The sequence below is a fragment of the Gorilla gorilla genome, chromosome 5 (genome assembly GCF_029281585.2).
Source record: "Gorilla gorilla gorilla isolate KB3781 chromosome 5, NHGRI_mGorGor1-v2.1_pri, whole genome shotgun sequence".
Classification (NCBI taxonomy): Eukaryota; Metazoa; Chordata; class Mammalia; order Primates; family Hominidae; genus Gorilla; species Gorilla gorilla.
The window spans coordinates 54,120,158-54,147,358 of record NC_073229.2 but is presented as its reverse complement, the minus strand read 5'-3'; the positions used below and the strand labels follow the sequence as shown (position 1 = coordinate 54,147,358).

Below are 27,201 nucleotides of genomic sequence, written 5' to 3'. Positions count from 1 at the left end.
AACAAAAACCCTTTCTCTTATTTTCTACTCTAAATTCCAGTTATGCTTATTAGTTTTTATGTATCCTTCCAGAGGTTCTTTGTATAAATACTAGTTAATACATACATACACACACACACACACACACACACACACATATTTACATACAAGAGGTAGCATGTAATACACACTGTTTTGTACCTTGATTTTTTTACTTAGCGTGGGTGTTAGGCACTGTTCTGGGTGTTTTATAAATGTTAACTTACTTATTCATAACAACCTTATGGGATAGGTATTATTATTTGCTCTTTTTTACTCTTAAAAAATTGAGGCAGTAGTTAGTAGAGGGAGGCAGTAGAGGGGTTAACACACTTGCTCAAGGGCACAAAGCCAGTAAATGACATGGCTGGGATTCCAAACCAGGTAGGTGTTCCTAAGTCTAGATTATTATCCACTATGCCATACTGCCTCTTGGAGAGCTTGCCATGATCCACAGAGAACTCCATAAAGTGTTGCATTGTATTCAGTTAAATGAATGCACATAATTTGGCTGGGTGTGGTGGCTCACATCTGTAATCCCAGTGCTTTGGGAGCTGAGGTGGGAGATCACTGGAGCCCAGGAGTTGGAGGTTAAGGTGGGCTTTGATGGCACCACTGCACTCCAGCCTGGGCGATAGAGTGAGACCCTGTCTCTAAAAAAAAAAAAAAAAAATAGAAAATTAAAATTAAAAGAAATGAATGTGCATTACTTTATCAAGCCTCCTTTTATGGACACCTGAGTTATTTCTCATACTTTGCTATTATAAACCATGATGAAATAAGTAACTATGTATACTTTGGATATTTGTTGAATAAATTTCTGGTAGGCAGATTGCTGGATGAAAGGAAAATGCATTTGTAAATTGGCAGACCCCGCTGTGGGGTTGCACCACTTTACCTCAGCTTTTCCAGCAGATTATGTTAGTAAACTTTTAAATTTTTGCCAAATTTATGGGTAAAAATTTATATCTCAGAATAACTTTAATTTGCACATTTAAAATAGTGAGTTCGTCTGAGCATCTTTTTCTTTCTCTGCTGCCCAGGCTGGAGTGCAGTGGCACAGTCACGGCTCACTGCAGCCTCCAACTCTCAGGCTCAAGCGATCTTCCATCCTCAGCCTCCTGAATAGCTGGGGCTACAGGTGTAGCCCCACCATGCCCGGCTAATTTTTTAAATTTTCGGTAAAGACAGGATCTCACCATGTTGTCCAGACTGGTGTCCAACTCCTGGGCTCAAGCGATCCTCCCACCTTGGCATCCCAAAGTGCTGGGATTACAGGCATGAGCCACTGCACCCTGGGCATCTTTTTGTATATTCAGGAGCCATTTGGCATTTCCTTTTATGTGGACTGTTTATTCATATCCTTTGCTCATTTTTTTTTCCTACTGGGTTTCTGGCCTTGTTCTTACTGGTTTCTTATTGCTGGCCTAGAGCTTGTGATGATATACCAGTGCTAAGCCTACTTTGTAACAGCGTCTACACCCTCAGATTTTCAGCAGAAAGTTGTTAATGCTTTTCTTTCCTTTTCTTCGGTGTCTGCTGGTTTGTTTTTATGTGCACAAACTCTCTTGAGACGGGGAGCTGAGACAGATGGAAAGGGTGATTGGTGGGCAGGCACCAACCCCGGAGCACCCAGAGGCCCAGGAAAAGGTGTCAGTCGGGATCTCCGAGTAGTCTGGCCCTGCTCAGGAGAGCACAGCCGCTCTGATGGTGGCGCGACGGTTCCGGACCTGTGGGGCCTCCGCGGGGCCGAACGGCAGGCCGAGACAGTATCGGGGCCGGGAAGGTCACTCACCCCTAAAGGGAGAGGCACCATGCGCGGCCCCTTCCTATCCCATGTGCGGAGACTCACAGGGTCCTGGTCCTGGGCTCGGGACCGTGAGAGACGCAGTTGGTTCCGAGTTCAGGACTAGGGGTCCCCTTAGATCCTCAGATCCTGCAGAATCCCGCCTCTGCCCCAGTGGGAGCCAAGGCCAGGTCGCCAGAGGGACTGTCCGCCGGCTGGAGGCTGTGTGCAGGACCCACGCCTCCCAGGCTGGCGAGCGGGCAGCGCCCCGGGGCTGCGCTCCCACGGGGCCGGCCCCTGCCCTGCCCTGCCCTGCCCCTAGCCCGCAGCGGCGCAAGTGGAACCGCATCCCGCTCTTTCGTTTTCGTTTCCCGGAAGGATAGCGATTACCGGAGCGCCTCGCGCGCCTGCCCGCCTGCGGAGGACCCGGGCGCACACGCCTTGGCGCTTCTCGAAAGAGATTTCCTCCCACGCGACCTTCCAGTTCTCGGAGCCAGGTTAGGGGTTTGGCGGAGGAGGACTCCGGGGCGCGGGCCTAGGTCCCCAGCAGCCACAGCCAGGGGAGCGCTCACGACAGAAAGCCGGTGGCTTCCTCACCTCCACCTGTAATGCAGGTAAGAGCCTGGCAGCTGAACACGCAGCGCGCACGCAGAGCCACCTGCTCCCGCATCCTTTCCTCACCATCTAGATTTCCAAACCTATTTTATCAGACCTTTTACCTGGCGGGAATCTCTCTTTCCAACACATTCCTAAACCTCACACCCATCCCTCACTCACTTCCCCTTCCACTTCCAGACGCGGGTCACCGCCCCTGACTCTCTCGGTGTCATACACAGCTCTGAAGGCATCACGCACAGCCCCTGCGGGCCCTTTCCGCAGCCCCCTTACCACTGGTCGCCCCTACACCAACCAGATGTGAGGTCTTTGGAAGTTCGTGCGCCAGCCGGGTCCTCACAGCTGGTGAACGCATTCTCGCAGGGAGCCCCTCTTTAGCAGCCCCTCCCCACTCGCCGGTTTTCTAGGTGCCTCGAGACTGCCCCCAGAGCTGGCGCCCCGTCCCACTCCAAGGCCTTTCTCCACTCCCCTCTCGCCAGGACCCGTACCCATTATCAGACCCTTCCCTGGCCTCCATGCTGAAACCCAGGAGTCTGATCCTCAGCAGCTCCGTGGCTGGCGTTTCCCAGGCAGTTACAGCCTCGGAATTCCCCGCTCCTCTTACTTGGATGAGGATAGAGGAGTAGACAAAGAGCCTCCTGCAAGCCTCCTTGGCAAGTCCGAGGCAAGTCCTGTGCCTTGAGCCCCTTCTCCAGCAAGGCAAGCTTCCCTTTCCCCACCAGGAGGCAACCCCTGAGGTCTGATTACTTGGGAAACAGCACCAAAGGGGGGCCGGCTGGAAATGAAGTGAGAACGACCCCGAAAGGTGCTGAATCCCCTTTCGCAGCAGCCAAGGCTTCTGGAGTTTGCTTTGCTGGCTCCGATCCAAATTCTGTCTCGGCAGATCTCTCTCCTCGGATCCCAAGAGATGAATGTAGACAATCCTAGAGTGAAAAATGACTTGATGGAGCTGGTTTCACTTTTCCTTTCCGTGCTGTGGCAGCCTGTGGCTGGGCATGAGCCCGAAGGAGCTTCCTATTCCTACAAAATCCTGCCACTTTCTTCATTTTCTCATCTGAATGGATGAACCCCGTCATCTCTGGGGGCCATGCTGATTGTTGAATTGTAAAGATACAGGCTTCCCGTGGTGAGACCTTAGGATTCAGAAATGTATCCTTATCCTCTCTTTTTCTCTTTTGAAAATAGTGTTTGTTTGTTCTGAGACGGAGTCTTGCTCTCTTGCCCAGGCTGGAGTGCAGTGGCGTGATCTTGGCTCACTCCAACTTCCGCTTCCCGGGTTCAAGTGATTCTCCTGCCTCAGCCTCCTGAGTAGCTGGGATTACAGGCGCCGGTCACCACGCACGGCTAATTTTTGTATTTTTCGTAGAGACAATGTTTCACTATGTTGGTCAGGCTGGTCTCAAACTCCTGACCTCGAGTAATCCACCCGCCCCAGACTCCCAAAGTGTTGAGATTATAGGTGTGAGCCACCGCACCTGGCCTATTTGTTTATTTCTGATTTAAGGTCTTTTGATCCTGGCCCCTCAGGTTTCCTGTGTTGTCCTCACCAAGGATCCAGTGAGGATTCCTAGGCTTTCAGATTTCAATCATACAAGTCTTGGCAGGGGATCCCTCTTGGAGTTAGGCACATGCATGGAAAGCTTGAATTGGAAGGATGTCATTTATTGTGTCCACTGGGTACAAAATGTTGATGGTACTGAGTTGAAGATATACATGGTTCCTACCTTTAAGGTTGATGCAGTCTACTGGTGGAGATAAACACTCTTTCTCTTCCAAAAAAATTCTTAAGACATTTAAAGATGGCAGAGCCTTCACCAAGATGCTGTTCTTTGACTGTCCTGGTTTTTCTCTCTCTAGGAGGGAGAATTGGCTATTTCTCCTATAAGCCCTGTGGCAGCCATGCCTCCCCTAGGCACCCACGTGCAAGCCAGATGTGAAGCTCAAATTAACCTGCTGGGTGAAGGGGGGATCTGCAAGCTGCCAGGAAGACTCCGTAAGTAGAGGGGAGGAGAAAAGCTGAGTTTTTAAAAGTAGACTTTTCTTTTGTTTTAGATCCAGGGTCTTGCTCTGTTGCTTACTTAGGCTAGAGTGCAGTGGTGTAATCATAGCTCACTGCACCTTCAACTTCCAGCTCCTGGGTTCAAGTAATCCTCCCACCTCAGCCTCTCCAATAGCTGGAACTACAGGCACACTGGCTAATTTTAAAATTTTTAGTAGAAATGGGAATCTCAGTATGTTGCCCAGTATGTTGCCCAGTATGAATCTCAGTATGTTGCCCAGGTTGGTCTTGAACTCTTGGGCTCAAGCTATCCTCTCGCCTCTGCCTCTCAAAGTGCTGGGATTACAGGTCTGAACCACTATACCTGGCCCTTAAAATTAATTTTTTTTTTTAAATAAGAGACAGGGTTGCTCTATGTTGCCCAGGTTGTTCTCAAACTCCTGGGCTCAAGTAATCCTCCCATCTCGGCTTCCCAAAGTGCTGGGATCACAGGCATGAGCCACTGTGTCTGGCCAAAATTTTATATATATCTCATAACATAACTTTGTATCGCATAAATATATACAATTATTATTTATAATTTGTCAATTAAAAATTTAATTTTTGCCAGGTGCCAAGATTAACTTACCTTCCCTCTGTTTGCTGTTTCTTTGCTGAGTTTTCTTTAGCTTTTTGTTTGTGATGGAGTCTCACTCTTGCCCAAGCTGGAGTGCAGTGATGTGACCTCAGCTCACTGCAACCTCCGCCTCCCTGGTTCAAGCGATTCTCCTGCCTCAGCCTCCTGAGTAGCTGGAACTACAGGTGTGCGCCACCACACCTGGCTAATTTTTGTATTTTTTAGTAGAGATGGGGTTTCACCATATTGGCCTGGCTGGTTTTGAACTCCTGACCTTGTGATCCACCCGCCTCGGCCTCCCAAAATGCTGGGATTACAGGTGTGGGCCACCGCGCCAGGCCAAGGTTAGAAATTTTAACACAACTTCTAAGAAACACTTTCTAATAGTGAGGTTCAAGCGCAAGACCCACACCTCTCCTCTGAGCCCTGGGAAATCCTATTTCCCTAAGACCAAACTTCCTAAGCTCAGAAGCTCACTAAATATCTATTGAATGAATGAATGCATGAATGACTAGGGATCTTCATCAAGAACACCAGGACCTCCAAACAATGCAGGATCACTTCTGTGGGCCCTTCTGAGATGGTCACCAGATCTTCCTGCACACTTCTAGGGACAGGCATTTCCTCCCCTCTTGAGGCAGCCTATTCTCTGATTGCATAACTCAGGGTGCAGGTCATCGTGGCCTATTTTCTCCTAGATTAGAACTCCTGAGCTACCAGTTCTGTTGCCTTGGGTTAGATTTCCCCAGGAGCAGACCCTAAAACACTGGTGAGGAGTGGGGAGGAAAGACAGAGAAGAGAAGGAAATCCCAAAGGTGTTCTTTTGGTCCAGTTAGCACCACGGGGGTCTCTGGGGACAGTGAATCCTAAGTTATTCCAACCAGTGGGTAAGGGGATTATCCACTCACTTCCCTTCCATGACAGCATGAATGCTGTTTCCAGGGGTATTGGCTCTCCAGCATTTCCAAGTTACCCTGTACACTGGCTAAGGGGTTCCTGCAGCCAGAAAAAGCCCAGGGCAGAGTCAGATGGGGCATTTGGCAGCCTTCAGAGTGTGGAGGTGAGAGGCAGGGCCTATGGGCAGGGCCCCAGCAGCATCTTCTATACCTGTCATCTTAGATTCCATGACTCATATTTATTGGAACATCTGCAAATATTCAGACAATACAGTTCTGGCCCTTAGTAAATACCTGACAGTTTTAAAAGATAGGGGATGCCAAATGACTCATTTTCCTGTCAACAGCATCCCAAACAAGCAAACTGCTGACACCAAATGAAGGTTCGACTTTTCAGCCCTGTTGGGGGTGATCTCAGCCCAGTTTCCTAAATTTCTGGAAGCTGGGTTTCCATCTCTGCCCATCTCTCTGATGTTTATTCCCCGTCACCCACCCCATTCCCTCCCCTACCTCCAACCTCCATTTTAGTAGTCAGGACTGATTTGCCTCAGCAGGAAGTGAATAAACAAAACAGATCTTGTTTAGCCTTGTGAGTTGATGCTAAGAGGAGCACGGAAGTTATTTTCCTGTAGAGCTCACTTTTTTTGTGTTGATTTTCCTGACAAAGATGTGTAGTAAAGCAGTGGAAAGTCCACTCTGAGGACAACCGTGATGTCCAGGGTTGTGGCAAGGGTCAGGAGGTCTACTGGGATGGAGGAGTGGGATTCACGGAGATTCACAACTATGCTTCCCTGTATGGAAATGGGGAACAAAAGAGGATTCTCACCTCCCCATCCCTGGTCCATGGCCATGAGGGTCTGCCCAAGGCCAGAGTGAGTCAGGAGCTATGGGGGGACGCAGCTGCAGGGCAGGGACAGCTGGCAGTGCAGACTCTAGGACCATTTTCAGAACTGGGCTGATGTCACAGGGGAGTGGGAGGAGGTGATGCACCCTCAAGGGACAACTTGGGAGAATTTTGAGAGGAGGCAGTTCAGAGATGGTCACCACCAAGGCCTCATTCAGTGACAGAGAAACTGAGACTCAGGGAGGGCAAGGGTCAACTGTGATGCTAATGGCCAGACTAGGCCTCCAACCCAGAACTCTTACTTCTCGGTCCTGCGTCTCTTCTTTTCCCTGGAGCTTATTCCCCAGAGAAAAGGTCTGTGAACTTCTCACTTTGGGTGCAGAGGAAATGAGACTTCTTTGTGTTTTGAAATTGACTTTCAAAGCTCCTAGCTGTAAATAAGCCATGGGAAGAGGCGTAGAGTGCCGTGTCCTATATTCAGAGTCGCAAGGAGAGGGATAACACCTCTCTGTGACTCCCTGGAAGTGTAAAGCAGGAGAAATGGGCCTTTGGGAAGCTCAAACAGATTTTGGGTGCCCATGCTGAAGTTCACATCCTTCACATGTGAGAGAGTTCCTGGGCACTTCATTTAATAGATCAGCGCTAACAGTTGCGGCTTCCCGGTATTCCAGACCAGGGCTTCTCAGATTTTAATGTGCACATGAATCTGCTGGGAACCATGTTGAAATGCAGATGCTGGTTCAGCATTAGGTCTGGGATGGGGCCTGAGATTCTGCAGATTTCTAATAAACTCCTGGGTAATGCTGATGCTGCTGGTTTGAGAACCACATTTTATTTATTTTCAAAGTGCTGGTCAAGACTTACTAAGGAAGTGAAATCCACTTAGTGGACCAAGATAAATATTTTTAAAAATTGAAATAGAACAACACATCAGAGCGCATTATAAATAGTAAAGGTAGCTGAGATTCGTGACTACTTTGTTTAGGCTATTTATATATATGTGTGTGGGTACAAAATGTTATTTGTTTACCATGGGTTGAGGTAAAAAATGGTTTGAGAAATGCTGCCCTAGATCATGGCCTATGAGAAGCAGGAAATTAGATGGATGTGGGTGTAAAACGCCAGAGAGGTGGGGTGGAATGGGAGGATGGAGATTAAAAGCGAATGTTCTAATTCACTGGAACGTGTGAGTACTGACAGTGACATCACCTGGCAATGAAAAGGAATGTGGCGGTAAGGACCCAAACAAACAGATGGGGAATTCCAAGAACTATTAATATGAGGATAAAGAACCTCTCCACTCCCTAAATGCAGGGTCTGGGCTAGACCATATGCATCTTTGTGCAAATTGGAAAGACTCCTCCTATGGGGAGAAGCCAATCAAAGTCCCAGCTGGATTTCACCTCCATCCTCCCATTCCCCTCCTCTGATGGTATCTTTATGCAGTACACAACGTGAACTGTATGCACTGGCTCTGCCCCCACAGTGTGGTGATGACCGTAAAGCTTGGTGTGATTACCAAGAAAAGGATTATCGACCAAGACAATGGAGCCAAGCAATGGGGTGACAGATTTAAGGAGTCTCTGAAGACACAATGACACACAATAAACTAAGGACATGATAATTGATAAACCGTAGTCATCATGGCAGAGAAGCAAGCTAGTCTCTCTGTTTTCAGGCTGGGGTCTGATGATCAGCATCCTCATCATCAGAATAAAGGCCATTCATTCGTTGAGTTTTTATTCTTGACGAGGTATTGTGATGAGCATACCGTATTTATTATCTGATTGAATATATTCAGTAGGCATGGAAAGTAGCTTTTTTTGTTATCTCCGCCTTACAGTTGTGTAAACTGGGCCATAGGTGAATTATCTTGTCCAAAGCCACCTACCAGTAAAATGGTGGAGCTGGGATTTGAACCGGCATCCCTCAGACCCCACAGCTGTCATTTGCTTTGAGAAACTGCCTCTAGCCTCAGGTGATGATAGCTCCCATTTTTAGGGTACTGGCCAAGCACTTTAACTGCCTCCTGCATTCTTCCTGCAAGGGGATCCTGCAAGGTAGGGAGAAGCCAGCTGTTCATTCTGATTTGGTTGCTAAAGGCTGGTCAGGCTTTGTGGCTCCTGGAGCTCACTAGACTCAGTAAACTGCAGGGGTGTGGTGGGAAGTGGTGGGAAATAGCTTTGGTCAGGTGGGGAGGGGCACTTTGAGGGGTCTTGAAACCAGGACAGAGGGGTTTTGACTTGATGGGCTTGGTAGTTGGGAACAATAGTTTCTTCAGCAAGAGAGTAAAAGGGATGCTGTGGGAAGAGAGGTCCAGTCGGGGTCGGGGTGGGAGTCAGGGGCTGGAGAAGGGGCAGGCAAGGAGGCCCTGTGGGTGACCCCACACTGCTTTGCTCAACTCACTTATTTAAGCAATTTATTTTTATTGAGCAGCTACTATGTGCCAAGCATTGCTATAGGGGCTGGAGAGACCACAGTGACTGAGACAGGCAAAGTCTGTGCCTCCTGGAACTTACATTCTAGTTGGGGATTCAGTGACTATGTAAAGAAGCGCTATGTCCACAGATAAGGGCAGTGGAGGTGATATAGCTGGGAGGTGGAGGGGAGCCCCCACATGTAGCCCTGCTCTGGGAGGAGGTAGGGGACATGGTGTTGACTCTTCAGGGAGACACCTGAGCCCTCCAATTGTGTCCTGGACAGGCAGCTCCTCTTGCTGCCCCAGCCAGGGGACTCTGTCCATATCTGCCTTGGGAGCTGGGAGTCGGGAGCTGGCCAAGCTGGAAATCCTCAGTTAGCAGGCCACTGGGCCGGGAGAGTGAGGTGACATTTGCCTGGAGTCTTGAGAGACAAAGACGGTTAATGGGAAAGAACTGAAAATGCAATGGATTATTGCCAAGAGAGGGAGAGGCCGGGGGCTGATCTGCAGGTGAAGTCCCACATTCACCTTACATTGGGAAGGGGAGCCCCAGTTACTCTCATCCTGGCAACTGGGTCAGGGAGACTTCTTGAGGGTGATTGACGCCCTAGATAATACCCACCAGGTGTTGGACCCTGTGCCACGCATTTTACATGTATTACCTCATTGACATGTATAGCTCTATGTGTGTCAAAAAGCACATGCCACATGCCAGATGCTGCTTTTAAATGGGTTATCTGAAAGCATCCTTGTGACAGCCCTGTGGGGACGGTACAATTTTTTTCATCATCCTTGGTTTTACTGATGATGAAACTGAGGTACTGTCATTTAGGTCACATTATTTACAGCTGGCCTGGCAACATCATCTATGCTTTCTGTTGTTGTTGTATGTTTTTGCTTTTTTTTTTTTTTTTGAGATGGAGTCTTGCTCAGTCACCCAGGCTGGAGTGTGGTAGCTTGATCTCAGCTCACTGCAACCTCCACCTCCGGGGTTCAAGTGATTCTCCCGTCTCAGCCTCCCAAGTAGTTGGGATTACAGGCACGTGCCACTGTGCCTGGCTAATTTTTTTATTTTTAGTAGAGATGGGGTTTCACCATGTTGGCCAGGCTGGTCTCAAATTCCTGACCTTGTGATCTGCCTGCCTCGGCCTCCCAAAGTGCTGGGATTACAGGCGTGAGCCACCACACCCGGCCTTCTTCTTCTTCTTCTTCTTCTTCTTTTTTTAAGAGACAGGGTCCCACTCTGTTGCCCAGGCTGGAGTGCAGTGGCACTATCATAGCTCATTGCATCCGTGAACTCTTGGGCTCAATCCCTCCCTCCTCAGCCTTCTGAGTAGCTGAGACTATAAGCATGCACCACCATGCCTGGCTAATTAAAAAAAATTTTTTTGTTTGTAGAGTCAAGGGTCTAACTATGTTGTCCAGGTTGTTCTCAAACTCCTGGTTTCAAATGATCCTCCCTCCTCTGCCTCCCAAACTGCTGGGAATTATAGGCCTCAGCCACCACAACAGGCCAGGAATCACAGTTTTGAATTTTCCGGCTGATGCCTCCAATATGGTGAACTAGGGGAACTACACAAAAAATATGAGTTCAGGTACAATGCAATTGGCGGTTGACCCCCTAGCCGCGGAAGCCCTGGCTGGCTGTGGAGGCCTGCCCTCGACCCCTCAGGAATCTGCCCATCGTGTGGCCTCCACATTTTACACTAAGTCAGCTTTTGGCGTCTCATGTATCACCAGACTCATCTCCCATCGAGGCTCTAAATTCCTATCTTCACCAGCAAGGCATCCTTTTCCCCGCACTCCTGCTATAAAATATCTTATTCTTCTCTGATGGTACATTTCCCTGACTATTGAGGTGACATGTCTTGTCACATGCTTATTGGTGGATTTGCTGTGCCACAGGGGATCTCACCTGGCAGCAATTTTGCTGCTCCTTTCCCCCCCGGGGACATTTGGCCATGTCTGGAGACATTTTTAGTTGTTAGAACTAGGCTGGCATTGAGTGGATAGTGACCAGGGTATTCCTAAACATCCTACAACACACAGGATAGGCCTTCACAGCAAAAAATTATCAGTCCCAAAGAGTCAATAGTGCTGAGGCTGAGAAATCCTGCTTTGCTGGGATTGCTGGAAAGATTTTTTTTGTCTTTAAAAAAATCAATTTACAGATGCTCTTGACCTATGGTAGGCATTAACCTTTTATCTGTCATCTGCATTGCAAATATTTCCCCGAAATCTATCCTCTTTTAGTTTTGTTTATGGTATCTTTTGCAGCAAACACAGAAAATTAATGTAGTCAAATGTGTGTTTCGTTTTTATTACAGCCTCTGCATTTCCTGTCATGGTTGAGGTCCCCTCTGCTCTTATTGAGTGCATTTGGTTTTTGATTTCTGCTTCTATTAAGATTTGTATTGTTCTATTCTTTAGGCCTTTAATCTACCTACAATTGATTTTTGTGAATGTGAATGGTGGGAAGTGAGGACCCAAATGTGTTTTTTTCCAGGTGGAGAGTCAGGTTTTTTTTTTTTTCCATATTAGATTAACGATCCTTTCCCTCTGAATTAAAATCCTGCCTCTGTCATGTATTAACTTTACAAAATATACATACACACATAGGCACGCATGTGTGCGTGCATGAACACTTACTTGCTCCTGGGCTCCACCTTCTTTTCCGATGATATTTGCCAATCTTAGCATAAGACCATTCGATCTTAGTTACATGGCTTTGTCACATGCAGTACCACAGAGGCCAGTTCTCACATGGATTCTTTTTTCCTGCCTTAAATAATTTTTTTTGGCAATTTCAGACATTTACTCTTTTCTCTTACTCATTTTTAGGTCCCAAAATAGAAGTAAAGGAAACCTTTCCTCACTCTTAAACTGGGATCTAGTGCCTTGCTTTCTGTTTTCTCAGCACAGTGAACGTTCCCTGTGTGCCGTCGGGAGGACTATCGTTAGGGTTATTGGTGGTGGGGCTCCTCCCTCCTGCCAGCCTGGTTCTGTGCCGTGTCCCTAGCCCTGCACAGTGACTGACACAAGCTGGTACTCATTAGATATTGGCTGAATGAATGAACAAGGAAGGATGCAGATCTCCTTTGTTTTAAATGTTAAAATTAAGTTCATTTCCTGTGTTGCTTTGAGTATAAGGGAGCAGAGGCTGGTCTGGTCTTTATCATTGCCAAGGTGTGGCCTTGGACAGTTGCTTCTCTCTTCTGCCTCAACTTTCTTACCTGTAGAACTGAACCCAGTGAGCTCTGAGTCTTTACACTAGTGCAGTCATAAAATAGGATTTAAATTTATGTATTTTTTTGATACAGGGTCTCACTCTGTCACCCAGGCTGGAGTGCAGTGGCGCAATGATGGTTCACTGTGACCTCCCGGGCTCAAGCGATCCTCCCACCTCAGCTTCCCAAGTAACTGGGACCACAAGTGTGCATCACTATGCCCGGCTAAATTTTCTTTTTTGTATTTTTGGAGAGATGGGGTTTTACCAAGTTGCTCAGGCTGGTCTCAAACTCCTGGGCTCAAGTGATCTGCCCACTTTGGCCTCCGTAAGTGCTGGGATTACGGGTGGGAGCCACCACGCTCAGTCTATTTTAAATATTTTTTGCCCACAAAGGCAAATGTGTCAAGGGCTCATGAAGTCATAACGTAGCCCTGCTGAACACTATCCAAAACTTGGCATTAGGAGCGTAGCAGTCCCAGGCAGAGTGGAAACGTGGGGAGAATAAGCAGCCACTTGTCTGGCTACTGCCAGAAATAAAAACACATGCACTGAAGGTGAGTGTAGGAGGCTCCCTTTGTCCCCTGGGCTGTTCCCTGAGCAAACCTGATTCCAAGTTGGCACAATGGAGCAGAAAATTTCAATAGCCAGACAGCCTGGCTGTGCCCCATGCTGCCTGTATGCGTGTGGGCTAGTCACTTAACCTCTGGGAGCCTCACTGCCTCATTTGGGAAACAATAACATCCCTTCCTTTTTTTTTTTTCTTTAGAGGGAGTCTCGCTCTGTCGCCCAGGCTGGAGTGCAGTCGCACGATCTTGGCTCACCGCAACCTCCGCTTCCCGGGTTCGAGCGATTCACCTGCTTCAGCCTCCCGAGTAGCTGGGACTACAGGTGCATGCCACCATGCCCAGCTAATTTTTGTATTTTTAGTAGAGATGGGGTTTCACCATGTTGGCCAGGATGGTTTGAATCTCCTGACTTCGTGATCCACCCGCCTCGGCCTCCCAAAATGCTGAGATTACAGGCATGAGCCACCGCGCCTGGCCAGTAACACCCCTTTCATTGGGTTGTTCAGTCATTCAAGTACTCACTCAACATGTGTTTTTTGAGCACCTACTGTGTTCCAGGCACTGTTCTAGGTGCTGAATACACATAACAGTGTGCTCCAGCACACCTAGTCCAGTGCCGGCACATAGTAGGTTCTCGTTAAACACTTGTTGAATGAATGATTGGAAAACAGGTGGTGGGGAGGTACCAACAATAAATAAGTGAATACATACATGATACATACATAATGATAAACACGAACATATAATTCTATCCAATGTAAAATGTAATTACAAAGAACGTAGGTGCTAGGAAGGAAAGAAACAGGTGGCAGCGACAGAAGATGATGGGGGTTGGGGGCCAGGACAGGGGAGCATCTGCTCAGATGAAGTGTTCAGGGTGGGCTTCTTTGAGGAGGCCCGACGGGGAGTGATGGGACTGGTCCTTGCTGGTTGCAGGCATCCAGCCCGCACTGTGGAGCAGGGAGGACGTGCTGCACTGGCTGCGCTGGGCAGAGCAGGAGTACTCTCTGCCATGCACCGCGGAGCACGGGTTCGAGATGAACGGACGCGCCCTCTGCATCCTCACCAAGGACGACTTCCGGCACCGTGCGCCCAGCTCAGGTCAGGGAAACGCACAGGCTTTCCTGTAAGCGGGAACCCTGGTAGGCCAGGATGGCCCAAGTACCCCCGGGGGGCCCAGGGAGGGAGATGGAGGGGTCTTCCTTGGGGAATCATGCTCATTTCCAGCACTGCAGATGCCCCTCTGCATACGTGTGTATCTGGTGGTTCCTAGCTAGAGCAGGCCTTCAGCAAGGGAGTCCATTTGACCACTTGTTTTCAGAGCTGTAGGGGCCTGTTCTGCTCTCTCGCTTTCTCTTCCCCTTATCTGTGGCCCTTGTCTCCTCTATCCACTTCCATCCTGTTGCCTCCCACCCGCTACCCCTACTGAACAAAAAACCAACTAGAGAAAGATCAAATATTCATTCACACTGAGGTATAAATGGGTGGTAACAGCAAAATCCTTGACTTCCAAGATGACTTTTGATTTTAACCAGAAACTAGGTCTGAGGGCAAAGGAATGAATGTCAGATGATGGTGTTCCAGCAGCACGGAGTTTGTGGGGAGGGACTGGTGGTGGGAGGGAGGGTGGCCAGTGGTAGCGGGCAGCAGGGCCTTCCAGGAACCTCTAGAATCCATCTGAGTCTTGTGTGGCTTGTTTTCAGGTGGCTCTTTTGTTTGTGCTGATTTGGTGTCTTTTTCTTAAGAATTCGCTCATGTTTTCTGTGTTCCCTGTCTTTTGGCCAAGCAGGCCCACAGTGTATTTGGCAAAGAGACGTTCTGAAATCTGCTGATTTGCCTGTTTATACCTAACACGTACAGCCCAGTCTCATGTCACATCCCAAGTTCTTTTTTTTTTTTTTTTTTGAGATGGAGTCTCACTTTGTCGCCCAGGCTGGAGTGTAGTGGCGCGATCCTGGCTCACTGCAACCTCTGCCTCCCAGGTTCAAGCGATTCTCCTGCCTCAGCATCCTGAGTAGCTGGGATTACAGGCGCCTGCCACCACGCCCGGCTAATTTTGTATTTTTGGTAGAGATGGAGTTTTACCATGTTGGCCAGGCTGGTCTCAAACTCCCAACCTCAGGTGATTTGCCCACCTTGGCCTCCCAAAGTGCTGGGATTACAGGCATGAGCCACTGCTCCCAGCTGACATCCCAAGTTCTATCACCCACTTCCCACCGTGAGCCTCCTGTAGCAGCTGCTGGAACTTTCGTCTCTCTAAGAGCTTGGATTCAAGAGCTCTAGTGGGAGGTGAGGGGAGGGCAGGGACAGAGAGACAAGGCTTCCAGCTTCCCCACAGCCCTGATGGTCCTGCACTGAGGCAAAGCGGGGAAGCAGGTGAGCTTGGGGCTGGTCCCCTTCATGCCCTTGTTCATCTCTCCACCTTCCTACAAGCACTCCTGGTCCTCGAGTGCCCACTGTCTACATTGTATCCCTCTGGCTGCCTGGGATCCCCACATTGGCTCTCTACCCACGGATCCCCTCTTTCCTGCCCTACTATCAGCACCTTAGCCCAAGGTATGAGTCAAAGGAGATTTCTGGGGCCAAGGACAGAGCCCAATTCTGGCTTTTTTTTCGAGACAGGGTCTCACTCTATTGCCCAGGCTAGAGTTTGGTGGCGTGAACACAGCTCACTTGTGCCTCAACCTCCTGGGTTCCAGTGATTCTCCTGCCTCAGCCTCCCAAGTAGCTGGGACCACAGATATGCGCACCATACCCAGCTGATTTTTAAAATTTTTGTAGAGACAGGGTCTATCCATGTTGCCCAGGCTGGTCTCAAACTCCCGGGCTCAAGCAATCCTCCTGCCTTAGCCTCCTAAAGTGTTGGGATTACAGGTGTGAGCCACCGCACCTGGCTTTTCCTTTCTTCAACCATTTATTGAAGCAGCTACTCATTCTGCCTTTTAGGAAGAGGCTAAGACAGCTTTGCTCCTTAGAAGGCAGGGCAGACTTTTAATAAAGCTTGGAATCCCATGAGCCTTAGAACTGTCTCTGCTCCCAGGAACGTGAGGTACAGTTGTACAGTTTATGCACTGTGCACAAGCCCTCAGCCAAGGGTGTGTGCGAGGGCTGAGAAGCAGCCTGACCTTGCAAGCTGCATGCCCTAGAGGCGGCTGTGTCTACCGGCAGGAAAGGATGTCTTTCTAAAATTCATCCACCACGGGAGCAGCAGCGTCTCTGCCCATTGCCAGCCCAGCCTCCTGTTAGCTGCAGCAGGAACCCCTTTGCCATCGGCATGAAGCTGTGACAAGACATGCCAGCCCTCGCCCTGAGGCAGGTGGCTGCAGGGGGACGAGGCTGGCCCTCCCCACGTGGCCTGTTCAGCAGCCTGCCCTCCCTCCCACCCACCTCCAGGTGACGTCCTGTATGAGCTGCTCCAGTACATCAAGACCCAGCGGCGAGCCCTGGTGTGTGGGCCCTTTTTTGGAGGGGACTTCAGGCTGAAGACGCCCACCCAGCACTCTCCTGTCCCCCCGGAAGGTGAGGAAGCTCTCTGTGGTGCTCGGAGTACCTCCCTCAAATCAGCCTCACTGGGAGGGCAGGACATCCTCAAGGCGAAGCAATGAAAGAGGTGGCCAGTGTGGGCAAGCTCCCCTCCCGCCCCGCCCCCACCTCCTGCTCTGGGGCGCTCCTGGCAGCCCTTCCTCTGTGCTGCACCCTCCCTGCCTCCCGCCTCCCCATTCTCTGCTCTCTCCAGCAAAGAGTTGTTTGTATCATGTCTCAATTTCCTCTCTGCAGCCCTCCGTGGAAACCACTCTTGTCAAGGTCTCCAGAAACCTGAAAATAAGGATGTCCATTCCATGGCCACTCTCAGTCCTGATTTACTGTGGTCTCTCGCAGCCTTTGACCCTGGGGGTCACCTCTCCTTCCTTCCCCGAAAACTCTTTCTTCCCTTGGCTTCCAGGACACCCCACTCACCTGGTGTCCTCTACCCCACTGGTGTCTCCTCGACCTCCTCTTCTGGTTTCTACTCTTCTCCCCTGCTTCTAGATGTTGGGGTACCCCTCTCTGCTTCTCTGTCTGCATTCAGATGCTGGGCGATCTCATCTGATCCTGGGTCTTAAACGCCATGTGGTGCCAAGGATTCCAATATATATCCTCCTCAACCCTCCAAATTCCAGAGGCACCCACGCTGCCTGCCCCACCCCTCCACTGGGGCGTCCAGTAGGCCTCTCAACACCCCCAGCCCCTAAACCAAATGCCTGATATCCTGCCCTTTCCAGTCTTCCCCAGCCCCGCAAACCCCGCCTCCACCCTTCCAATTGCTCAGATGTCATCTTAGATTTCTACCCCCACCCCCACTCATCCCAACTGTCCACAAATCCTGTCAGCCCTACCTTCAAATGTGTCCAGAATCCAACCTCTTCTCACTCCTCTCCTGCTGCCCCATTCCAGCCCTCATTGCCTCTGGAGAACGTCCTCACTGGTCTCCTTGCTTCTGCTCTTGACCTCCTATGATCTATTCTCCACAGCACAGAGAGTTTCAGAAGTCAGGTCACGTCACTTGTCTGCTCAGCATCTTCCAGCAGCTCCCTTCTCACTCGGAGTCCAAGTGCAGTTCTTCCGCTGACTCCTGCCCTTGCCTTCCCCTCCCAGCCTTCTCCCCCTTGCTCCTGCTGCTCCAGACACACGGGCCTTCTTTTTCATTGGACAAGCCTGAGACGCTCCTGCCCCAGGGCCTTTGCACTTACTGTTCCCTCTGCCTGGCATCCCCTCTCTGCTCTAGATACCCACAGAGCTCACTCCGACACCTCCTTCAGGTCTGTTCAAATGCTAATGTCAGGGAGGCCTGAGCAGCCTCTCTAAAGTGGCAACCCCTGCTCCTTTCCCAGATTTCCCTATCTGCCTTAGGGTGATTTATTTTTTTCACCTCATATTGTATACTGTTTCTGTTTCCTTTTTATTTTAATCGTCCATCTCCCCTGCTCTCAACTAGCATATAAGCTCCCTGAGGGCAGGGGCTTTTGGGAGCTCAGCGATATATGCTCAAGATTCTTAGAACAATGCCTGGTTCATAGAAGGCTCTCAATAAATACTTGTTGGGCAAATGGAGAGGACATGGGATACAGGGCCCCTGGGTTCTAGACCTGGCTCTGTCACTGCTTGGCTTTGCAGCCACTTTCATAGATGAGGGAACAGGCTTGACAGGTTGTTACTTGTGTGGGAGCTGGGGTTAGCACCTAGGCTGTCTGGCCCTCACCCACTGCCCCCCACTGCCTCCCTGACCTTCTAACCAGGGGCTGGTTGGAGAAAGAGCATCAGGAGTGCTGCCCCACAGGGCTCCCAGGCTCACCATCGAGGGATTGAGTTGGGGAGGCTTGGGGCCCACTGCCTGCTACCACTGGTGCTCATCTGCTTGCAGAGGTGACTGGCCCCTCTCAGATGGACATCCGAAGGGGCCACCTGCTGCAGCCACCAGACCCAGGGCTTACCAGCAACTTCGGCCACCTGGATGACCCTGGCCTGGCAAGGTGGACCCCTGGCAAGGAGGAGTCCCTCAACTTATGTCACTGTGCAGAGCTCGGCTGCGGGACCCAGGGGGTCTGTTCCTTCCCCGCGATGCCGCAGGCCCCCATTGATGGCAGGATCGCTGGTGAGTGGGAGGCTGTTCCTCTGGCCATGGAAGGTGCACTGAGTCTGAGTCTCAGAGTCACGAGTGATGAGGACAGGGCTATTTTGACCTGGTGATGGGAGGTCTGTGGCTGGGGGATTGCGGGGTAGCGTTGACTGTCCTGTGTGCTAGCCACAATCTGGTCACAGAGGGCAGTGATACCTGGGATCACCAAGCCTCACCCTGTCTCCCACACAGGGACAATTTACCCAGTCATATTCTGAGACTCACATTAGCATGGAGTGCCACACCTGCCTTTTAAAACTTTATCTGTTTTAAAATAATTGAGCATTCACTATGTGCCAGGCGTGGTTCCCAAGCCCTTATTTAATTCTACAATGGCCTTTTGAGTTTGGTACTATTATTAGCCCCATTTCACAGATATGGAAATTGAGGCACAGAAAGGTTAAGTAACTCTCCAAGATCACACAGCACTGGTAGAGGTGGGATGTGAACCCAGGCAGTCTGGCTCCAGATCCTGAGCGCTAACCAAATGATACACTTCCACTCTGCATTCGTTGTTAAAGGATTAACAGGCAGACAACCAGACAGACTGACAGATAAGCTGAAGGGTGTTTTTCTAGTCATAACAGTGACACTGCATTTATTCTTTTTTTTTCCAACTTTTATTTTAGGTTCAGGGGGTACATGTGCAGGTTTGTTACATGGGTAAACTGCGTGCCACTGAGGTTTGGTGTATGAATAATCCTGTCACCAAGGTACTCAGCATAGTACTTGATAGGAAGTTTTTCTTTTCTTTTCTTTTCTTTTTTTGAGATGGGAGTCTGGCTCTTTTGCCCAGGCTGGAGAGCTGTGGCATGATCTCAACTCACTGCATCCTCTGCCTCCCCGGTTCAAGCGATTCTCCTGCCTCAGCCTCCTGGGTAGCTGGGATTACAGGCGCCCGCCACCACACCTGGCTATTTTTTGTTTTATTAGTAGAGACAGGGTTTCACCATGTTGGCCACAGGCTGGTCTTGAACTCCTGACCTCAGGTGATCCACCCACCTCGGCCTCCTTTGGTGCCGGGATTACAGGCATGAACCACCATGCCGGCCTGTGATAGGTAGCTTTATCCACCCTGGCTCTTCCCCTGTAGTGGTCCCCAGTGCCCAGTGTCTATTGTTCCCATTGTTATGTCCACACCACATTTATTCTATGAAGCCACAGAGTGGGCAGAAGCCTGGCTTTTGGGTTGGAAATGACTAGAAGTCACTAAAAAACAATTGGCCCAACACATAGAAATGATGAATACTTGAGGTGATGGATGCCCTAAGTAACCTGACTTGATCGTTACACACTCTATGCATGCAACAAGATCTCACATGGACACCAGAAACATGCGTAAATATTATGTATCAGTAACAAACACAATGATCCATAATTACTGGATTTTTTTTTTTAAGAGACAGGGTCTCACTCTGTCGCCAGGCTGGAGTGCAGTGATGCCACCATAGCTCACTGCTGCCTCAAATTCCTGGGCTCAAGGAATCCTCCCACTTCAGCCTCTTGCAATTACTGAATTCTTCAATTATAATGCTTAACATTCTTCGTGCACTTACAGTATACCAGGCACTGTGCTGAGGGTTTTGTGGTCTATTATGTTACCTAATTCTCTCACCACCCCATACAAGGAAACTGGCTCAGAGAAGGTTGTGTAACTTGCCTGCAATGACCCAGCCGACAGGCCCAGGTCCTGGGATTTCAGATCACACAGTTGCTCCCGGATGCCCACTTGCCCTCCCAATGGCATACTTGGTTTTCCTGAGCCTCACCATTAGGGACCTTGAAGGGGTGGATATTATAATTAATAGAAGTCCAGGGGGCTGAGTGAGTGGGCCAGGGGCAGAGAGGGACCTGGGGTCAGGGGCCCAGCCCCTCAGCCTGTGGGCCCAGCACCTGCCCTCACATGGCTCTGATGCTGGGTGGAGCCGGTCAGACTCCCTGCTCTACCTGCCACTTAGGAGCTTGGCAACTTTAGATACCTCTGCACCTCTGAGCCCATTTCCTCACCTCTTCCTGGGGATAAAGGTAACGACTTCCCAGACTCATGAAGACTGCCTGAGACAATGCGTGAGGAGCCCCGTTAGTGGCTGTTTCTGTTGATATCATCATTTTCACCTTCCTGCTGGTGCTCCTAGGGCTCTGGCCGGGAGGCTTCCAAGAGTGCCTTTCTAACACCTGTCGTCACAGCTCCAGTAAAGCTGCGCTGCCTGCACTCCCTGTGCTAAATTGCAGACTGCCGCCTGCTGTGGGATTACGTGTATCAGCTGCTCCTTGATACCCGGTATGAGCCCTACATCAAGTGGGAAGACAAGGACGCCAAGATCTTCCGAGTTGTGGATCCAAATGGGCTCGCCAGACTCTGGGGAAATCACAAGGTGAGCCTCGGCCAGCAGAATGGTCTCAACATAACCAGAAGGGGACAGAGTTGGGGGTCAGAGTGGACCCCTAGCACTATGGGACAATCCTCAGCTGATGGCGCCTTCATCAGCAGCCCCAAAAGTGACAGGATAATTTTATTTGGGGAGCTATTGAGGGACAGGCAGTTACCTCTTACGGATGGGGAATGTCTCTGAAACTGAACAATTGTGCCTTCTCATTGCTTAATCTTACCTTTGCTTAGTATTTCAGGCTTTATAAGCATGTTTACATGAACCGCACAGTTAGGCCAGATGCGGAAGCTGCTTTCCTGCAGGGAGCTGGACAGAAATCCAGGTCTCAGGCCCAACAGGAGCATCTGATGTCAGGGCTGGAAAGGCCTGGGGATGACTGAGGCCAGCATTCCCATGATGAGGAATGCCTATACCTAAATGGGTGTCTGCAAGATGATCTTAGGTGGTTTAATATCCTCATAATTATTTTTGAATTAGGATTACAAAATGTAACTACCATGACCATCTCATGATTTACAGCAGTGATATAAGGAATATAGCCTTTTAAAATAAATAGGTTTCTTTAAGTAAAAAAAAATCTTTTAAAGAAAACTATTAACGATAATGATAATCATCGATTTATAGCCTTTCCTAAGATGTAATGTGCCTGATTGCCAGGCACCGCCCTGAGGGCTCCACTTGTACTAATTCATTTAATCCTCATACCAAGCTGGTGAAGTAGGTGTTGTCGGATGTGGAGACTGAGGCTCAGTGAGGGCTAACAACTTGCCCCAAGTTTACCCATCCCCTGCTATGTAAGAGGCAGAGCAAGGACTTGAACCCAGGCCGTGTGCTGCACTATATTATACTGCTCTTAGCAGTGCTGGTGGCTGGAAGGATGCAGATGACTAAAGTTCGGGAGGACTTATTGGTCTAATCCTCATATAGAACAGGGAGAAAAACAGGCCCAGAGAGCAGCAGTCCCATTTAATGAGCATATACTACATGCCATACACTGTGCTAATTGCTTTCATGGATTAGCTATTAATAATTTAATCCTTGACCTATGCAATGGGTGTTCTCCTTCTCATTATGTAGCTGGGGAAGCAGACTCAGAGAGGTCAAGAAACTTGTCCAAGGTGACACAGCTGACAAGCGGTGGAGCTGGGGCTTAAGTTGATGCCACACCCCAGGCTCTTTGGCCCTACCTCACACTGCCTACCCCCGAGAGAGAAAGAAATGACTTGGCCAAAGTCACCCAGGGTGTGGCCTGGCAAGACCATCCATGCCACCCCACCATACTGTCTCTCTGATTGCATTTCCCACAAATATATATATTTATTTGTTACTGTTTTGACATTTGCTGTTTAAAAGTAACATGCAGTTCACTCCCACACTATGTTCTCAGCCAAGTAGGCAGGAGAACCTTTCCATTATTTCCTTCCTTCCTTCCTTTCTCCTTCCTTCCTTCCTTCCTTCCTTCCTTCCTTCCTTCCTTCCTTCCTTCCTTTCTTTTTGTGATGGAGTCTCAATCTTTTGCCCAGGCTGTAGTCTAGTGACATGACCTCGGCTCACTGCAACCTCTGCCTCCTGGGTTCAAGGGATTCTCCTGCCTCAGCCTCCTGAGTAGCTGGGACTACATGCACGCACCACCACGCCTGGCTAATTTTTGTATTTTTAGTAGAGATAGAGTTTCACCATGTTGGCCAGGCTGGTCTCAAACTCCTGACCTCAAGCGATCTGCCCACCTAGGCCTCCCAAAGTGTTGGGATTACAGGTGTGAGCCACCCTGCCCAGCCCCATCATTTCTTCCCCAACCTTCCCCTGCCTTTTTCCTTCCAAACTCAAGTGAGCACTCATAAACCCTCACAGATCCCTGGAATGAGAGGCTTAAGAAGCTGTCCAGTCCACCCTGCTCCCTTCCAGGTGTGGAAGGAGCAGGACATGGAGAGTGGGGCTGATGTGGGGCTGCTTTGCTTTCCAGAACCGGGTGAACATGACCTACGAGAAGATGTCTCGTGCCCTGCGCCACTATTATAAGCTTAATATCATTAAGAAGGAACCGGGGCAGAAACTCCTCTTCAGGTGAGTAGCCTAGGGGATGTGGTGAAAGGGGAAGCAGAACTGGGGTTGGGTGGGCTGGAATCCCCCTGCAGCTGGGGCAGGAGCTGATTTGCAGTTGGGGCCTGAATTCTAGATTTCTAAAGACTCCGGGAAAGATGGTCCAGGACAAGGACAGCCACCTGGAGCCGCTGGAGAGCCAGGAGCAGGACAGAATAGAGTTCAAGGACAAGAGGCCAGAAATCTCTCCGTGAGGGGCAGGTGGACTCCAGGCACCCGGTACCGATGGGGCAGGGACCGAGTCTCCTATGAAGGCAGCCTCCTCCTCCCAGCAGAGCAGCAGGATCCCCAGCCAGACTCTGTACCCACAGGATTACAGCCATTGCTTGGGAAGGCTGGGAGGCCTCCCATCCAGGACACTGGGGGCAGGAGTGTCATCTTTTGGGCAGGGCAATCCTGGGGCTAAATGAGGTACAGGGGAATGGACTCTCCCCTGCTGCACCCCTGGGAGAGGAAGCCAGGCACCGATAGAGCACCCAGCCCCACCCTGTAAATGGAATTTACCAGATGAAGGGAATGAAGTCCCTCACTGAGCCTCAGATTTCCTCACCTGTGAAAGGGGCTGAGGCAAGAAATGGGAAAAAGTGTTAGTGCTTCCAGGCGGCACTGACAGCCTCAGTAACAATAAAAACAATGGTAGCTGATGTTTCTTTTATTTTTTTGAGACAGTCTTGCTCTGTCACCCAGGCTGGAGTGCAGTGGCACGATCTCGGCTCACTGCAACTTCCGCGTCCTGGGTTCAAGAGATTCTCGTGCCTCAGCCTCCGGAGTAGCTGGGATTACAGCTGCCCACCACCACGCCCGGCTAATTTTTGTATTTTTGGTAGAGACACAGGGTTTCACCATGTTGGCCAGGCTGGTCTTGAACTTGCGACCTCAGGTGATCCTCTTGCCTCAGTTTCCCAAAGTGCTGGGATTACAGGCGTGAGCCACTGCGTCCAGCTGATGTTTCTTAAGTGTTTACTATGTGCCAGGCCTTGTGCTAAGGGCCTTATGGATATCTTATCTCATTTAATTCACTCGGCACTCAGGCGTGAAGATGAGGACACTGAGGGAGAGGCTTGTGGAGCTGGCCCGCCTCTCCGGAACCCAGGGCTTCGACCTGTTTTCTTTCAGCACCTCTGACTGTATGTGGACGCTTCTTAGCCAGGCCCCGGCCCCACCTCTCTGCTCTTGGCATCTTCACTGAATAGTCCATTTCACTTGGCCCAGCCCCCTCATCCTCAGTTTTCAGTGACTACGACCCAGTGAAGACTGGCCCCCGTCCCCACACCTGTGGCTTCCTATGCTCCTGTCCCTGTATCTGCTGTGGGACTTTGGGCAAGGTGTTCCGCCTCTCCGGGGCCTCAGGTTTCTTGTCTGCAAAATGGGGCTCCTTCTCCTGACCTGACCTCCGGGGTTGTCGGAAAGCTTCCATAAGGCAATACTAGTGAAATGCTTAACGTTTGCCTGCTCTGTGGGGCGTGCTTCACCTGTGTTAGCTGAGAAGGCTTTGCAAACCAGAAGCTGCTCTGAAGCATGAAAACACCTCGGTCCAATGGGCCAGCTTCTCCCTCTGTGCCCTAGCCCCAAGTACTGATTGGGGCCTCCTGAGGGCCAGAGCCTCTGCCCTTGCAAGCCGTCAGGTAAAGCTCAGGTAGAAGGAGAAGGGAGTATTTTCATTTAACCAAGAATAGAACTCCTCGGATTCGTATCTTCTTTCTCAGAAAGAGGAAACTACCTCAGCCTCTTGCCCCCAGCCGGTCAGGAAATCCCCGTCTCTGCTGGCGCCTGCACTGGCCTTGAGTCACTGCAGAGAAGTCCTTGATAAGGACTCTTGGACTTTGGGGCTCAAAGCTGTGATAGCCCATGAGCAGGGAAACTCCAGGCTTAGTCCTATCTGGGACCCATGATAGTACTCACCGGCAGGGGGGCAGGCGGGTGGCTTTGGAAAAAGGATCGATGGGAAAATGCTTTGCCCCTTTCACTTTCCCTCTGAGACTGTTCCAGCTCCTTGACTTTGCTCTGCGATGAGCCCATGCCCCATGGCGTCTCTTATTGAGAGGTGGCAGCGTGCTGGCAGTCCTCACAGCCCTCGCTCGCTCTCGGCGCCTCCTCTGCCTGGGCTCCCACTTTGGCGGCACTTGAGGAGCCCTTCAGCCCACCGCTGCACTGTGGGATCCCCTTTCTGGGCTGGCCAAGGCCAGAGCCGGCTCCCTCAGCTTGCAGGAAGGTGTGGAGGGAGAGGCACGAGCGGGAACTGGGGCTGTGCGTGGCGCTTACGGGCCAGCTGAAGTTCCGGGTGAGCGTGGGCTTGGCGGGTCCCGCACTCGGAGCAGCCGGCCGGCCCTGCTAGCCCCGGGCAATGAGGGACTTAGCACCCGGGCCAGCGGCTGCGGAGGGTGTACTGGGTCCCCCAGCAGTGCCAGCCCACTGGCGCTGCGCTCGATTTCTCACCGGGCCTTAGCTGCCTTCCTGCGGGGCAGGGCTGGGGACCTGCAGCCTGCCATGCCTGAGCCTCCCACCCCCTCCATGGGCTCCTGTGCGGCCCGAGCCTCCCCGACGAGCGCCACCCCCTGCTCCACGGCGCCCAGTCCCATCCACCACGCAAGGGCTGAGGAGTGCGGGCGCACGGCGCCGGACTGGCAGGCAGCTCCACCTGCAGCCCCAGTGCGGGATCCACTGGGTGAAGCCAGCTGGGCTCCTGAGTCTGGTGGGGAGGTGGAAAACCTTTATGTCTAGTTCAGGGATTGTAAATACACCAATCGGCACTCTGTATCTAGCTCAAGGTTTGTAAATACACCAATCAGCACCCTGTGTCTAGTTCAGGGATTGTAAATACACCAATCGGCACTCTGTATCTAGCTCAAGGTTTGTAAATACACCAATCAGCACCCTGTGTCTAGCTCAGGGTTTGTGAATGCACCAATCCACACTCTGTATCTAGCTACTCTGGTGGGGCCTTGGAGAACCTTTATGTCTAGCTCAGGGATTGTAAATACACCAATCGGCACTCTGTATCTAGCTCAAGGTTTGTAAATACACCAATCAGCACCCTGTGTCTAGCTCAGGGTTTGTAAATGCACCAATCAACCCTCTGTATCTAGCTACTCTGGTGGGGCCTTGGAGAACCTTTGTGTCCACACTGTATCTAGCTAATCTGGTGGGGACGTGGAGAACCTTTGTGTCTAGCTCAGGGATTGTAAATGCACCGATCAGCCCCCTGTCAAAACAGACCACTCTGGGCTCTACCAATCAGCAGGATGTGGGTGGGGCCAGATAAGAGAATAAAAGCAGGCTGCCGAGCCAGCAGTGGCAACCCACTCTGGTCCTCTTCCACACTATGGAAGCTTTGTTCTTGCGCTGTTTGCAATAAATCTTGCTACTGCTCACTCTTTGGGTCCACGCTGCTTTTATTAGCTGTAACACTCACCGCGAAAGTCTGCAGCTTCACTCCTGAAGCCAGCGAGCCCACAAGCCCACCGGGAAGAAAGAACGACTCCAGACGCACTGCCTTAAGGGCTGTAACACTCACCGCGAAGGTCTGCAGCTTCACTCCTGAGCCAGGGAGACCACGAACCCACCAGAAAGAAGAAACTCCGAACACATCCGAACATCAGAAGGAACAAACTCCAGATGCGCCACCTTAAGAGCTGTAACACTCACCCCGAGGGTCTGCGGCTTCATTCTTGAAGTCAGTGAGACCAAGAACCCATCAATTCTGGACACATTATCACCTTCTCACCCCAGAGCTGCATACCTGGCTCAGGAGGAACTGTCAAAATGAATTTATCCAGACCCTCATTTTACAGAGAAGGGAACTGCCGCCAGAGCGAAGTGACTTGCCTAAGATCATGTGGCCCAGCCCAGCTTCCTGGCTCCTGAAGCCACCTCTTTTCCTCTTCTCAGCATTGTGGTTGGGGCCAAGATGAAGCAGGAGGATGGATTCCTAGATCACTTCTTCCAGTTATAAGTGGTGTTTGCCTGCTGGTGGGTTGATGGATGTCAACAGCTACATTTCCCAGGGATGAGGCCTTACTTAACTCAGGCAATGAATCTCACCCAGCACTGAGACCATCACGGCCAGG

The 27,201-nt window shown here is 50.5% G+C and overlaps 1 protein-coding gene across 4 annotated transcripts; it reads left to right on the top strand.

Annotated features, from left to right (window-relative positions):
* Positions 1 to 1,977: 1,977 nt before the first annotated feature.
* On the top strand, positions 1,978 to 26,508 carry ETV7 (ETS variant transcription factor 7). 4 transcript variants are annotated; one of them, XM_004043900.4, is made up of 8 exons: positions 1,978 to 2,418; positions 4,277 to 4,412; positions 13,925 to 14,089; positions 16,382 to 16,507; positions 18,390 to 18,620; positions 20,877 to 21,019; positions 22,998 to 23,098; positions 23,211 to 26,508. In XM_004043900.4, the coding sequence occupies exons 1-8, from the start codon at positions 2,413 to 2,415 to the stop codon at positions 23,326 to 23,328; spliced, it is 1,026 nt and encodes a 341-aa protein (XP_004043948.1). In that variant the 5' UTR covers positions 1,978 to 2,412; the 3' UTR covers positions 23,329 to 26,508. The 4 variants fall into 4 exon arrangements, with proteins under 4 accessions (XP_004043948.1, XP_004043949.1, XP_004043954.1 ...); XM_004043901.4 differs by lacking the exon at positions 13,925 to 14,089 and having other exon boundaries at positions 2,173 to 2,418; XM_004043906.4 differs by lacking the exons at positions 4,277 to 4,412; positions 13,925 to 14,089 and having other exon boundaries at positions 2,316 to 2,418.
* The last annotated feature ends 693 nt before the right edge of the window (positions 26,509 to 27,201 follow it).

Bases quoted from the DNA above. Each gene is read 5' to 3' on its own strand.
- ETV7 (XM_004043900.4), top strand. The intron at 4,413-13,924 runs GTAAGTAGAGGG...TGCTGGTTGCAG, and splicing joins CAAGCTGCCAGGAAGACTCC to GCATCCAGCCCGCACTGTGG. The intron at 14,090-16,381 runs GTCAGGGAAACG...ACCCACCTCCAG, and splicing joins GCACCGTGCGCCCAGCTCAG to GTGACGTCCTGTATGAGCTG.